General features: G+C 38.6%; 1 protein-coding gene across 4 annotated transcripts in view; it reads right to left on the reverse strand.

Moving 5' to 3' along the window:
* KIAA0825 (KIAA0825 ortholog) overlaps window positions 1-16,670 on the reverse strand; it is a 402,395-nt gene that overhangs the window by 245,236 nt on the left and 140,489 nt on the right. For all 4 annotated transcript variants that reach the window (XM_047778295.1, XM_047778296.1, XM_047778297.1 and 1 more), the window contains one exon: window positions 13,947-14,086. In XM_047778295.1, coding sequence (XP_047634251.1) covers window positions 13,947-14,086 — 140 coding nt within the window. The remainder of the gene's footprint in view (window positions 1-13,946; window positions 14,087-16,670) is intronic.

Here is a 16,670-nt window from a genome sequence, read left to right on the forward strand (position 1 = left end):
ATGCAGATCTGATCCCTGGCCTCACCCAGTGGGTTAAGAATCTGGCATTGCCATAAGCTGTGGAGTAGGTCCCAGAGAAGGCTTTGGAGATGAGCTGCCATGGTTGTGGTATAGGCTGGCAGCTGTAGCTCTGATTTGACTCTAGCCTGGGAATTTCTGTAAGCAGCAGGAGCATCTATTAAAAAAAAAAAAAAAAGCAGCCCTGGACAAATGAGAATGAAGAGTTAAGCCTGTTCAAGTAAAACTGTTTACAAAAACAGGTTGTGGGTGTAAGGGCCCCCTTAGGATCTTGGCCTTAGCCTGCTTCCAGCCTCCCTGGAAGCAATTCTGTTATCCTTTCATTTTAAAGATCCCTTTGATGTAGAAGTTACTACACTTTCCATCTCTGGCTTGGCCCTTTCTCTTTCATGCTCCTTGCTGTATTCCCTCTTTTGGTCTAGGATGCCACCATCCTCTGTTCATCTCAAGGCTGTATGCCTTTGCAATTTTTATTCCTTCTCTGAATTGTTAGATGTAGTAAAATAAATATGTCCCTTCCCTCATCCCCCATTTCATAATGAATCAAATGTTGATTTGTTTTCCATGAAGCCCCTTCTTCTCTATTCCTAATGTAAGGTTAACAGAATTTGCCAACCTAAAATATCTCTTTGGCATATTAATTTTTATTATTATTATTTTTTGTCTTTTAGGGCCACACCGGAGGCACGGAGGTTCCCAGGCTGGGGGTCCATTTGGGTCTGTAGCCGCCGGCCTATGCCACAGCCACAGCCACAGCAATGTGGGATCTAAGCTGCATCTGTGACTTATACCACAGCTCACATCAATGCCAGATCCATAACCCCTTGAGCGATGCCAGGGATTGAACCTGCGTTTTCATGGATGCTAATCGGGTTTGTTAACTGCTGCGCCTCGACAGGAACTCCAGCATATTAATTAATTTAAACTGGTTATTTTCTAAGAAACAGTTACAAGGTAAAACTCTGAAGATCAAGCAGGAGTTACCCTTTTGTAAGACATTTACATTTGTAAGGAAGATCTCCATTTGTTAAGGACGTCTCTCTCTCGAAGAGCAGACTGACCAAATCTGAGGAAACTCTAATCAAATGGAAAAGACTTAAATCTGCATAACAACCTTGTTAACTGTGCTCTTCCTGGTTACCTCCCCTAACTGACCCTCTCCACGCTCAGCACCCTATTTTGTCTTTAGCTGAGAGTTTAGGCCATTTTGGTAAGCTACTGTTTTTCTAGGTGTCTCCATGTGTACATGTTATTACACTTGATTTTCTCCTGTTAATTTGTCTTATGTCAATTTAATTCTTAGACCTGTCAGAAATTAGAAAGGTAGAGGAAAATGTTTTCCTCCCTGACAGAGAAAAACTAGGCATTGGTTGGTGGTACTTATGGGGCCTCCTGACTGGGTAGGGGGAGCAGAATGGGGTACATTCTGGCAGTTAGGGGTGGCTCTGCCACTGCAAGGGAGTCCTGTGCTTTTTCGGCTCTGTGGATGGTCCAACTAAAAACTGGCACTTGCTATGTGCCTCTATAAGGATTAAGTCTCTAGCTACTGCAGTCACTAACATTCAACAGAACCTGAAAGGACTTCAGGGTGGAGATAAGGAATCAGGCACTCAGTGCCCTGGGAAAAACTGGCAGAACAGGCCTTCAGATAGATATTTTCAGAAGATTTTATGAGTCCAAATTCTTACATCTCCTCATACCTAGAAAATTACTAAACTCATTAACAGTGACATCTGTTCCTAGTGACTAGCAGCAAGCCTCTGCCAAAATGTGAGCATGACTTCATGTACCCTCCATCACTAAAACCATATATAATACTGATCTCTCTCCCTGCTTCTTTGGAGGCCATGCCTCAGAGCTATCTGAAAGGCTGTCTCCTAGGCTAAAGTTCTCATTTTTCTTCACCCCCTCCCCCCAAAAAAATAACTCACAACTCTCATGTTGTGCATTTTTTTTTTCAGTTGATAGTGGTTTTGCAGGATGGTGCATGGGGAACTGAGGCCTTTGGAGGAAGAAAGGAATCAGTTCAATTCTGGAGCCGTGTTGGCAAGCCACATATTTAAAACCATATTCTCTGATCCAGCTTTACCAATAATAAAAGAGCTTTAGCTGCTCTTTTGAATCCCATCTGCCTTCTCCTTTATCTATCAAATCTATCATATGATTTGTACATTATATAAACAAATACAAGATTTGGAAACAGATTGTCTTTTTGGTAACACTGAAAGGCCCTTTTCACTGCAGATGTTATTCTAAACTCCTTTTGAGAAGAAATTGAACTTGTTAGTGCTTCAAAGGAAGGGCAGTGTCAGGCCAGGAACTCGACCACAAACCCACCAGGAGACTGTGTTTATTGCTACTAAAGATTTACACATACATGGTGCACTAGCACTTTGCTTTCCAAGACTGCTTAATTTTTACTTTCTACAAGAACGTTATTGATGACAAGCTCCTGCTGAGTCACTAAATAGATTTGGCAGTAATGTTGTAGAAGAGTGTGCCATGAGCCCAGGGATGCTGTATTAACCAGGCACTAACGAGCATCCCTAACCAAGGGAAGAGGCAGAAAGACTCACTTTAGACATTAGTATGAGACAGAGAGTGCAAGAATAGAAAATGTGGCACATAAAACAAGGACTCAAAACCTAAAACACCAGGCGCGTAAATTAACACCTGAGAAAAAGGGGGTGGAGTATCACATGAAAATTGTTTTAGGGAAGCACTCAATTGGAATGTCACAGCCTACTTCACTAAGACAATTAACAAAAATAAAATTGAAACCTGACTAGAAAATCAGTTTTGAAAATCTTACAGTTTGTTATATAAAAGGCTAACAATAGGTATAAAGGCCTGCCATTTATTTGCAAGCTTTCAATTAAATATGACTTGGTTATTACTTCTCCCACAGCAAACTACTCTTATTCTGACAAAATTTGAAATTTTTAAAAAAGACATCTAGGAGTTCCTGTTGTGGCTCTGTGGTAAGGAAGCTGATTAGGATCCATGAGGATGAGGATGCAGGTTCAATCCCTGGCCTTGCTCACTGGGTTAAGGATCTGGCATTGCCGTGAGCTGTGGTGTAGGCTGGTAGCTGCAGTTCTGATTTGACCCCTAGCCTGGGAACCACTATATGCCACAGGTGCGGCCCTAAAAAGCAAAAACAAAACAAAACAAAACAAAAAAAACCACATCTAATGAAATAGACTTTAAACATACGAAGACCCCCCCCCCAAAAAAAAAAAAACATTTTTTTGGCCACTCCCACAGCATCCAGAAGTTCCCAGGCCAGGGATCAAATTCATGCCACATCAGTGACCTGAGCCACAGCACTGACAACACCAGATCTTTAACTGCTAGGTCACCAGTAAACTACAAAAAAATCATTCTTTGCAGAGATCCTTTGTCCCAAGTTCTTTTCCTAGGAATTATTATTGGTACTATTATTTTTGCTTTATGTTCTAAAATGCTTGTATACAGATTAAAATTCAGCACTTACGACTTACTCTATACTATTTTCCTCAGTACCTAAATAATCACTGAAATCAGATTTCTAGCTCTTTTGAACACCCATAGCCCCAACTTCAAGGCTCTGATTATGGCAACATGGGCAACAAGTCTTTATGGAATATCCGCAGTGGTGCAAGATCTATGTTAAGTCTTTCACATACAATGTCCTGTTTATCTCGAACTCATAAAAACTCCTTTTTTTTTCTCTAACAGATGAACAAACTAAATCTTAAAGAGGCTGGCCCTTAAATAAATGAATAAAGAAGAAAAAAATTTTATGAATAATCAAGAAAATAGCTACATTCATAACAGAGCAACTGATTCCACTTCCTTGAAAAGTGATAATCTGTATATGACATACACAGGCAATTCTATACTTTTAAAAATAATTTTGTATTATTTACATATTAGTAAATGTAAATAGTCAAACTTTGAAATAGCTCCTCTTTATCAACCTATATATACTTTCTTCCTCATACTTTTAGAAGGTAACATCTTCCAAAGTGCATTTCATGGGATGTTAATGGGTAGCACATATATTCTGGAAGGGCTGGCTCCAACACTAGTAAACACTTTTGTTTCCTGCAGAATTTTTCACAGCCTTTAATTATTCATGAGCTCTGTGACTTTCTAAGGAGGCATTTAAGATACACATAGTGTTTCTAAGCATTTTTGACCATTAAAACCTTTTCTAGTATTGCATCAAGCAAGAATATTATCACATAAAATCGAATCTAGGAATCATGTTTGCCAAGAGTCTCTTACATTAACTTCAAGCCCTTTACGTTTGCAAATCAAAGGAGGAAGTTGGAATGGAAAAGGAGAAAGGTAGAAGCACAAAGGGCCATTGCGCCTAGGAAGATTGTCAACTGGAAAAGAAATGACTACTAATTAGATCACCAAAGTTAGGATTTAATTTTAATTCAACCGAATCATTTATGGAGCAAAGAGGGATTTTGCATTAGCAGTAGGCTCTGGCAAGACCAACAAACAGTCAAAATAGGTTTTTAAAACTCTAATTCTTACCCCACAGATTTACACCAAGTTCTAACTGATTAAGAAGCACAATGAAATTAGATGGCTGGCAGAAACCATAAAGGGAGGTCGCTAAATATCTTGTCAATAAATGAATAAATATTTGTTAAGTGAATGAATAAAAAGTCCTCTAGCATCTGTGATAAAGGTCACCTACCTTCCTTTTGAATACTTTCAGGAGTGGGATATCCAGTACCATTCAAAGCAGTCTTCGCTCTGCTGGACAGCTCAAGTTACCCAACTATGTTGTATTATATATTTATAACTCTTAATATTTAAAACACTTATCAGAAAGGATTATAAATATTTAGGCTAGTCTCTTTAGTGAATAAAGAAGAACAGTTGTAAATGACTTCCTTAGTTATTATTAGGGATGACAATTCAGGGTTTTTGACTGATAGACTGACAGCCAAAATCTATTTGTTTTTAACTTATTCCCAAGCATCTCTACTTGCTGAATTGGACAATCTACTTTTTTTTCTTTTCTACATGAAGACTTAAAATATTTGAAGATCGCTATCCTGACTCCTCTAGCCTTTTCTATTCCGAATTAGACATACCCAGTTTATTTCTACAAGACATGGTCTGTTTTTTACTTAACATCTTATCACTTTTCACTTTTAAATGGGCACTCTCCATTTAAGCAAGTTGTGCCAAGAAAAGACCATGATACTGCAGGTAAGGTCTGATGACCACCAAGCATTAATGGGCTATTGGTCCAAATTCTGCAGCTGGCAGCCCTAAGGAGTAAGAGACAAGCTTTGACTTTCACCTGAGCTCCTGAATAAGCACAAGGTCCATAGAATGTGAAACTGAGTTAAAGCCACTTCAAATGGAAATCCCTTCTGTGAGGCAGACACCAAGCCTATCTATCCAATGAGAGTGTCCACACAGACCATGGGAGAGAAGTTACAGTGCTGTGCTAAGGGTAGGTGCAGGTCCTCTCTCCAAGTGATCACCTTGCTGAAAAGTGATAAAGCCACCATGGGAACTTGGGAGCTGTATAGTATTCTAGAATAAGGGGTGATAACTATAGCCCAGGGGACATATCCAGCCTGATGCCTTGGTAAGGTCCACAAGCTAAGAATGGTTTTGACATTTTTAAATGGTTGAAAAAAAAGTCAAAAGTAGAATACACCCTGGGATACCCCCAAATTATGTGATATTCAAATTTCAGTGACCATAAATAAAGTTCCATTGGAATACAGGTGATGGAGTTCAGGAATGCTACAGCTAAATATGGTATCTTGGCAAACCAAGCTTAGCATTTCAAACTGAAAGAGGATGAGAAAAGAGCAAAAGCAGGAAGGTCAGTCTGACCTTTGCCTTACCCTTCTCTCCTGAAGGTCATAGAACCCTCATGTCAGAGGTGCCCTTCCTACACAAGGAGGAAAAGAGCATCCTTATCTCTGAAGTCAAAAGCACACTGAGAAGAATCCTACACACTGGTCTTGCTAAGATCCCCCAATTTATTACACTCACCTCATACTCCTTGACCTATCATATTTTCCCACAACTATGCCTTTTTCATTAAACCTAGCATAAAGATATTTTCTGTTTCTTTGGGTATTTCTTCATTTCCTTATGAAGGCTCCTGTATCTTGTAAAACTTATATTAAATAAATGTGTATGCCTTTCTCTTGATAATCTGTCTTTGTCAGTTTAATTTTGAAACACAGCCAGTGACCCTCAGAGGGTTGAGGAAAACTTTTCCCTCCCTGCACAGCCCTGCTCATTATGTACTTGCCATAAAGGTACAGTTCAACAGTTGTGATGCTCTATCCATGGTCCACAAAGCCCTCTCTCTATGGTCCATCTGGCCATCTATAGAAAATGTTTGCTGACACCTATTCTAGAATACTGAAAGAAAGCATACACATATTCCAAACATCTAATACTACATGATGACATCTTCCATTTATTCCCAAATAACTCACAAGCAAAAGTAGATGTCAGTTCTTCCTTATCACCCAAGGAAAGGAACAGCCTTTCCTTATCACTCAAATATCAATCTCTTTCAGTCATCCTGTTTTATAAAAGCACATCTTGGTACTTACTTGCAGCTGAACTTGTCTAATTTTTATATCTCTTCATACTTTATCAAGTCTATTCTCTCCATGTTTCCCTGGTAATTAATCCCCCAGAATATGAAGGCACTATGGCAAGACATGTTTACCATTGGATTTCCAGCTGAGAACCATGCTTTATACATAGTTGAGGCCCATTAAATATGAGTTGAATAGGGAATGTGTTATAAAATTAAGCAACCAAACATTTTCAGAAATTAATTCAGAAGAATATTATTTATTACTTCTAGGAATAAAGACCTCTACAAAGTCTCATACTTTCATTATAGAATTCACTTAAAAAAAAATAGATTTACTTTCATAAAGTAATGGCTCTTCATTCTTCTACAAGGACCACCTAAATATCAAGAGGGCAATTTGCTCAGTTTCTCTGTATCTAAGTTTCCTCATTTGCAAAATTGTCCTAATGATCCAAGGGTCATAAATGAAATAATATGTCAAATCACTTTGAGCTGTTGGGGAAAAGATGCCATATAAATTCATGATAATATCACTTGTGATATAATGCCCAATCATTTTCCATGACAACACTAGAAACATATTAACCATTAAAGAAGAGACATGTTCCTATAGTTATATTACACATTTTCTAGATGCCAGGAAGAGATAAAGTATAAAATATTTCAGCCACTGTCAAGTCTGATTAGATATGGTTCTGTATAGGTGAAGCATCATAGAAAATTCCTATTACTAATCTCCCAAGCCATATACAAAGAAGTCCTATGATATATAAAACTTGGGTACTTATTTGGCCCAGTTCTCATTTTTGCACATATGAGAGCTGCTACAGACAACACCTTCTCAGACACACAGATGTCAAAGTGGAAACGCACCTCCAGGAGACACCTAAATTTATGCTGGGACAGATGGGAGAGTTACTGACAGGCTGAGGGCGAGACCACTGCATGGAGTGGTGAGCACAGAAGAAAATATATCAAATGTACTCTTCTAAACAATCAAAAAATGAAAACATTAGGTCTTTAGTTGCACCCCATTTAGAAATGGGAAGACAAGTTTAGACAGTTCACAATGCTAATGAATGAAGTAGAATATTTTCCTGGAAATTTCATTCATTCAAAGATACTTTATTTATTTATTTATTTATTTATTTATTTATTTATTTATTTATTTACTTTTTGCAACCACACCTGTAGCACATGAAAGTTCCCAGTCTAGGGGTTAAATTGAAGCTGCAGCCACATTAATGCCAGATCTGAGCCACATGGGTAACCTATACCCCAGCTTGCAGCAATACTAAATCCTTAACTCACTGAGTGAGGCCAGGAATCAATCTCACACCCTCATAGACACTGTGTTGGGTTCTTAACCCACTGAGCCAAAACAGGAACTCCCCAAAATACTTTACAAGCCCTTTCTATGTGCTCAGTACCAGTCTCAAGTGTTGAGAACAAGGTCAAGAGTGGGGAAAAATGATGAGCTATCCTTGCCCTTCCAAAGCTTGCAATGGCTGAGACAGATATTACATACACAACTATGTCAATTAACCTTTCGCTTAAAACGGTGACAATTATTACAAAAGGAATTCTGGTAGGACCTAACAGGATGATACAAGATGACTTTCTAGAAAGTTATGTTTAAGCTAAAAGATGACTATCAGTTACCATGAAAATTAAAAGGAGTAAGATTTTAGGCACACAAAAAGTAACTTTTTGAAGGTTTCTATAGCAGGAAAGAACTTGGAATATGGTCCAAAAAAGATCACTGGTGTTGGGGCAGCTGCCTCTTTCCTCAAGATACTTCTGCAGGGACATTGCTATTATAAAAATACAAATCTAGGCATTCCACTTGTGGTGCAGTAGAAAAGAATCTGACTAGTATCCATGAGGATATGGGTTTGACTCTTGGCCTCACTTCATTGGGTTGGGGATCTGGAGTTGCCATAAGCTGTGGTGTAGGTTGCAGACGTGGTGAAGACATGGCTCAGACCTGGCGTTGTGGCTGTGGCATGGGCCAGCAGCTGTAGCTCTGATTCGACCCCTAGCCTGGGACCTTCCATATCAAGCAAACCTGCATGCTCATGGACACTGGCCAAATTTGTTTCCCCTGAGTCATGATGGAAACTCCTTTCCTTTCCTTTCCTTTCCTTTCCCTTCCCTTCCCTTCCCTTCCTTTCCCTTCCTTCCTTCCTTTCTTTTTCTTTCTTTCTTTCTTTCTCTCTTTCTCTCTTTCTCTCTTTCTTTCTTTCTTTCTTTCTTTCTTTCTTTCTTTCTTTCTTTCCTTCCTTCCTTCCTTCCTTCCTTCCTTCCTTCCTTCTTTCTTTCTTTCTTTCTTTCTTTCTTTCTTTCTTTCTTTCTTTCTTTCTTTCTTTCTTTCTTTCTTTCTTTCTTTCTTTCTTTCTTTCTTTCTTTCTTTCTTTCACAACAGATACGTTGATGGCCTTGCTACTCAAAAGGTGGTCCAGGGACCAGCAGCAGAGGGACCAGCATTACCTGAGAGCTTGTTAGAAATGCAGACTCTCAGGCCCTAAAGACCTATTGAATCAGAATTCATGGTTTTAACCGGTTCCCCAGGTGACATGTTTGCATTTAAAAGTCAAGAAGCCTTGCGTTACATAATGTCAAAAATCATACCCTACAATGACTTCACACTCATGGAAACTCAGCAGACCCTAAATGGGACTGTAATAATTCTATGGAGACCACTGATATTCTAGGCTAGTCTATTATCAATCACTGATAGGAACTTTGGTTGGAAAAACTAAGGCAAAACCACACAAATATTGTCCTACTGTTCTAAGTAAGAACAGGGTACAAATCCAGCAAAGAAAAAAATATTGAACAGGTGAGAATACAGATGTTGTCACCACAAAAGAAACCAAAGACATTGATTTTAGATGTGCTAAGGGTACCAAGAGGGAACATATTTTTACTTTTGGTCACCTTCTTCAAGTGAGTCACAAAACAGCACTTTGTTCATATTTATAAAATGAAACAAAACATACACACACACACACACACACACAATGCACAACAGCATACCCAGTTTCTGCCACACTTCTCCTCTCATTACCCAAAAGATCAAGAAAACATTAACAATAAGAGAATTTGAATTGATTCATTCATTTTAAGTCAATCATCCCTTTGTAATGGTAGCAGCCCTTTATCTAGAGTTTTCTATACATCTGTTTCTTGATTCTCTTTAGGCATTTCATTATGAGGTTGAAAAGTAGAAAATGTACTAAATTACCCACAACAGAGGTTCCTGATAGCTCCCATGAATTTTGTAAACTGTCTGTGGCTCCGTGGGGCTGCAGTGTGGTGTGGTGGGTGACAGCCCAGTCTCTGGAAGCCAGCTGCCTGGATGGAATCCCGCTTTGCCAGTTACAAGGTGTGGGACTTGGATAAGTGGCTTGCTTTCTCTGGGTCTCACTCTCACCTATAAAGTGAAGATGATAACTGTACCTACCACCCAGAGTTGTTTTGAGGATTCAGTGAGTGAACACATTTAAAGTACTTAGAAGCAGTGTCTGGAATGTGTTAAACATCACGTATGTGCTAGTTTGTTGTGGTTGTTACACTACCACTGAAAATCACCAGAAGCTAAGAAATTTCACTGGTGATAATTCTTGGGGCAATGGGAAAAGGAACGAGAGTTAGTCACACTTCATTCAAATGTCACTAGCAGGAAAAGGCCACATGCTAACAATTGGGAAATTGCCAAACATTTGTTCCTTTGATGCCACAAGTAAGAAACTGGTTAAGGCCATGTGGCCTCAGTGAGGTAGTGACTGCCCTGGGTTTTTAACGCCAATAATCCAAAATGGTGTCTTACAAAGTTAAAATCTTCTATAAGCATTTGTGTTTGAGAGGTTTTCCCCTCCAATGTAGCATGGCCTACCTTAAAAAACAAACAAACAAACAAAAAACAGCAAACGCTACCTTCTCAAGCCCACTTAAACTCACCTAAGCTTCCTGGAAGCTTACAGCCTATGAAGCACATATGATAAATAAAAATATTACCATTCATTCATTTATTAAATTTTACTATTTTCTGACACTCAGTGAAGCTTTATCTCATATTACAAGAAAGTTATTTCCATATACGCTCTTCTGGTTCTTTTTAAAATAAATAGAAATTCTGATAAATCATTTTCATAGAGCAAGGCCAAAAGCTACAGACACAGGAAAGAGAAACCCCATATATTTTAATAAAATATGGTTGTCTATCAAGATACTTCTGTACCTAACAGAATTTAATAACTGCTTATGGGATGAAAAGGACCTTGTTTTAAAATACGTACAATAGAAATATGTACTTAAAATTTCTATCCTCATTCCTAAGACAATTTAACAAAGTTAACTTTTGTCAATGAGAACAAAAATACACTCTTTATAAAGGAAAACTGTCCCATAAGGAGGTTGATAGTTATGTTGCTTAAAACACCAAATCTAGAATTTTGCTTCCCTAAAAATATGATCAAGCTTCTAAATTACCAAATGGTATTCAATGAAAAGAAAAGCTCTGCAAAAAAATTACATATATATTTTTAGGTACATAATAATTTTCATCTTGGTCTTGCTAATGCAATTCCCTGAGTATATTGTTTCTAACTTAAAGTGACAAGGTTTCTCCTGGAGCTTAATAAATCAGTCAATCAATTGATTAGTAAATTCTGTCACTTCATCCTTAAAGTATTTGAAGTAGCTAATAAAATTCAATACAAGGCAATACCAGAGCAGCTGTGTAACCCCAATCAGATACCTAACAGCCTTTGCAAAAAAAGATAGATATTTGAACAGTGTGAGTGACTGCACAAGAGCCATGATAGACTGTGATACAACATGGTACCTTTAATAACTTGTAAGTCTTTCAAAAACAATATCATATCATATGTATGAAGGTAGGTGTAATATTTTTAGTAAATGAATGTGGAATTCTTTTGTAATAAAACATGGGATAAATATTCATTTAACCACAACTGCTATTCCTGTATGTAGTATCTAATCAGTATAGTCACAATTGATTTCCAGGCTGTTCTTTATAACTCTGTCCATGGGAGATCGTTTCTCTTCTGGGACCATGACCATGAGTTTCAATGATTATATTAGAGTAACTCTCTGGACAGGTGAAATCCTATCCATGCCATGTAGTCATCTTGCCTGGAAGCTCAGATTACAAAGTTTAAGGGAAGCTCCATATTTTATATCCTAAATGATCACTGATTGGCCAATCACACTGAGCTTTTTCTGTAAGAAACTTGGTGCCAACTGGAGGAGAAACATCAAGGTTCATGATCAGCCCTACCTACCTAGCTGGAAAGACCAGTTAAATGCATGTGTATCAGGGTGTCCTTGTTGATTCGACATGAAAGGAGACAGGCCAGGTACCTCAGCCCACTCCAGGATTTAATCTGCATAAGTATTTGTATAGGAAGGGTAGCGAAAAGAAAGTTCCAGCTGGGTTCAGAATCCTGGCTTACCTACCCATTACCAGCTATATATGTCTCTGGGCAAATAACATTATCTTAAACTCCAATGCTTTTTTTTTCATTTTTTTATTACTCAAATGAATTTATCACATCTGTAGTTGTATAATGATCATAACAATCTGATTTCACAGGATTTCCAATGCTATTTTTAACATAAGGGAAATAATTATATTTACTTTATAAGGTTTTAAGAATTAAATTTGTTGCTTTGCACAATGCCTGACACCTAGTAAGTAAATAACATATGTTGGCTACTTGAGGAATTAGTGTCCCTCTCACCAGTTTTCCCTTTAGGAGAGTGGACTTGTAGCCTGAAGCTAAAGCTCTTGCTTTCAGTTGAACTTTGTGAGATTTAAGGCCCACACAATACTGCTTGGGGGCCAAGAGGATAAAGTCAGATTCAAGGTTTTTAGGGAGAGGTAATCTCCAAACCTATGCTTGGAACACAGTGAGGCTGGAGGAGTTGTAGTGACCTTTGGCTTTTACGGACTTGAGAGCACCAGAAAAGAAGCAATATTCTCACAAGGGCTCAGCAGTGAGGCACCTCCCTTAAGTGGATTTTGGGAAGCAAGCATCAAGGTGGACGGGAGAGAAGAATATGGAGAGCTGGTCGTGGGCAGGTCTGAAAAACCAAAAATTCCAGAAATATCTGGAAGAATCTGGACAGAAGAATGCTATACCAACGGGCTGGGAGAGCCTGGTGACATCTGCCTCATTCATATACAAATATGATAACGATATAAGGCAGAGTATGCTAAGGGCAAATAAGAAGCAGCCACCATAACAGACACTGAAGTTCAGTGGGGAGAGAGAGATCAATGTGAGCTAGAGCGTTCAGAGATCTGGGACGTCAGCTGGCCCTTGCCCACTGATGGAGGCTGGGTTGTCAAGGAGAAAGAATGGGTGAGCCAAGGTATGGAGGAAGCATGTGCCTGGGGCTTTGGGGACAAAGGCTGAAATGGCCATGTGGGGGTGTGTGCATGCACATGCATGCATAAGGGAACGGTGGGTAAAAAAGGTTAGAAAATTAGTCTGGGGTCGTATCTGAATGGCCATAGGATTGGGATTTGGGATTTCCCCCTATAGATGGTGGGAAACTAAAGAAAAAAATATTTTGATTTGGGAAAACTGTACTCAAACTAGTGATTGGTAAAATTAGTCTGGCTTCATGTGTAGTATAAACAGAATAAATGTGTAGGGGTATGTGAAGATGGTTACAAAACTCTTGTAGCAAGAGAGCAGTAGGATATGAGATTGACATAACATTACTTACCATGTTCTAAAATAGCACTTATAGGGAAAAAAGAAAGTCTAATTAACAGAAGTAGGATCTTCCATTACTCCCCCATTTCCATTCATAAAATTTTCCCATAATTCTCCATGCCCCAATGGATATCACTGTAAGCCACATTTGCTTGTTTGTAAGTTATGTAAGTCAGAATTCTTCATGATCCACTGAAATTTCTAGTGTGGCTCTAATGCAATCTCTCTTTCCCCCTCTATCTCAGGTCTAATTAAGACTTCTGCTTTGGACATATAACGGTGTTCTCATAATATTCTTAGACATTTCAAACCCTGGATATTGATATATTTCTATATTATGACAGTTATGATAGAACAGTATCATATAAAAGTGTTGTTTGCTCTCATTAAGAACTCCTGAAAAAAAAAAATCGTTCCAATAGGTTTATCAAGCGATTCAATATTTTGCTGCTGCTAATCCCACTGACTATTGATACAATGCAGCTGGTTTCATCTCTCTGCCAACATTCAAGTGTGAAAAAAATTCCATTCAACTTGAGCAATGACTGGGTTTTTTTCAGGACATTTTCATAACTACAAATACTCACTTGAGCTCCTTAGCAAGATTCTCAGTAAAAGACCATCATGATGCAGCAAGGTTTCCAGAAGCAGGTTCCAATTACAACCTGGCTGGGATAAGAGCAGTTTCAATTGACCCTGGGCTGTCAGTTGTCCAGCTGATGGGGTCCTTTCAAAATGCAAGATAAAGATGGAGTAATGAAGTTAATTTATCTATGAAATTAATAGCTTTAAAGTACAGATGTAATGCTAACTCCTTTAAATGTCAATTCCTCCTAGATTACTGTGAAAATGCTTTCATGCTTGCTTACTTTAGGGCTGCTCAGGGAAGGAATTACATTTAATCTCAACTAGCTGAAAGCAAATTAACATTTGGTAGCCTGCCAAATTTAAAACTGATACAAAATAACCATGCCTATTCTTCACACAACTATGTCTGCTTCAGTTTCATGGAGCAAATAAAAATTATTTATGCATTTTTTTGAGTGCATTCATTTGTTCATTCAACAAATATATAAGCACCTACTATGAGCTATTAACTCTTTTAATTATTCATGAAAAAGAAGTTACAATGAAATTTTGCTGCTAATTTGCCATGTACTATGATTACTGATAAAACTGAAGGAATTCAAAACTTCTGTCAAAGGTCAACCGTAATCTAATTATTTAATATGTTAAAGCCTTAAATCAACATGCAATTATCGAACCACTCTAACAGTCACACTGTTACCTACTTGGGTAATCACTTCATCAAAGAGAAATAATTCCAGGGCAAATAAGCTTCTACTTGGGAAATTATCATCAGTGTTGAAAAGAATTAAAATCAGGTTTCCCCATATTACCACGTTAATTTTCCAATGAATCAGAAGGAGATAAGGAAATAAGGTAGAAACTGAAAACTGGTAACATTATTCATTTTTTCCTTCTAAAATCTCAAAGTGTAGATTGGCTAAAGGTCACAACATCTGAAATCAGTTTACAACTATAACAAAAAAGGGGGTGGGAAAAGACCAAACTCAATCTGGTTTCAGCCGTTAACAATTGTGGAAACAGGGTGGCACCAGGCAGGAATGATGTGGTTGAGCAATGTAAAGCTGTGAATGAAAGATCGCCATGCTTTAGCCTGAAGAAAGCAGAACACAGGGAATCCCTGACAGAGAAGATCTGCAGCATCATTTCCAGATGAAATGTGCTGAGTGATGAACCATCCCATTATCAACATACTCTCCACCAAAGGTTTCCAAAGGTTGAACCCTGTACCAATGGCATCAGCATCACCTGAGAACTTGTTAAAAATGCAAACTTCCAGGCTTTACCTCATCAGAGTTTCTGGGAGTGGACCCCAGAAATCCTTGTCTTAATAAGCCGTCTCTAAGAGATAGTGATGCACCCTAATGTTTGAGAATCATTGTGGAAGGAAGCACATTCTGGAGCACAAGGAGCAATAATAGGCCTCCTTGGTATTATCATCTCTGCCTCAGTGCCTTTGTGCCCTGACAGGTCCATCCTGGCTGTCACCTGGGCAGCAACCTCTCCATGACAATGTACTTATCCTAATCCTATCCATTCTTCAATTTGCAGCAGAAGTATCACTTTTTCTATGGAGACTTCACTAAAAAATTCCCTTCATAGTAGTCTCTCTCACTCCGAGTTAAAGCATTTGAGGCAAGTATACAGATTTTAACACTTTATTGTTTCATCAATTAGAGCTTTATCTCTCCACTCAGATTCAAGCCCCGTGAGTACACTTGTTTTATACACCAAAGTTCTTACCAGTGAACATTTAAGGGCTCTGTAAATGTCAGCCTATTGACTCATATGCTCGTAAACGAGTAGACAAACTCTTAAAAAGAGGATGCTTTGCCAAAATGTTGGTTTAAACAAAAGTGAGAGGATCTAAGGATACAAATTGAAATTTCAAAGCACCTCCTCCTTGGCTTGGCATTTAGATCATCCCACAACTTTATGATGCACAAAATCACCTAAACTTTCTACCAACTCAGGCTTCCCCCATGAGACCCTGATAACACAACTCTAAACGGAGAAACTCCCTAGCAATGGGTGCAGCAGTGTTAGCTAGGAAAACACGTGCCCTGGGTGGTAGAGAAGAGAGAAGAGGGAATCTATTTAACTCTCAGGCCAGAGGAATCAAGTCTGTCATTTCAGTGGTTCTGAATTACTTTGGGTAGTCCCAGATTGGTCTGGCTCTTGCAGTGGTTCCAAACATGCTACTCAAGGAAGAATCCACCAGATAGATTAGCCCTTCCAACTGAAACACTGAAGCAGATCCTCACAACAGCTGTTCCTTTTTCCATCCTAAACCCCAAGTACTGACTTCGAGAAATTTGCTCGGGGTTTGGTAGGTGAAAAGCAGCCGGTTGGTAATAAGTTGTGTATTAAAATTGACTTTGTTTTTGAACATTTCCTACTTGCATAGTTGGCTTGAGTGGATTGCTGATTTAAGGATACATGGTAATGAACTGAAAGATCCAGTGTGATGGTGTTTAGAAAAGGAAGGGAATTGTTAAGAAACACTTAGAAGGAGGAGACAGGCACTAGCTGATGGAGGGCCTCATTGGCCAAGATGGGGACTTTGGACCTTTGAAGAGTTTAAGGCAGATGTGTTTCCTGATCTGGCTGCAGTGTAGAGAATGAACTGGAGGTGGGAGTGGTGTTTGCTCAGTCCTTTAGATATGTAATAAGACAAAATAATTTGAATGTCATTTCATACCACTGTATCTGAATACCTGGTT

Source organism: Phacochoerus africanus, chromosome 4 (assembly GCF_016906955.1).
Source record: "Phacochoerus africanus isolate WHEZ1 chromosome 4, ROS_Pafr_v1, whole genome shotgun sequence".
In the NCBI taxonomy this organism is placed as follows: domain Eukaryota; kingdom Metazoa; phylum Chordata; class Mammalia; order Artiodactyla; family Suidae; genus Phacochoerus; species Phacochoerus africanus.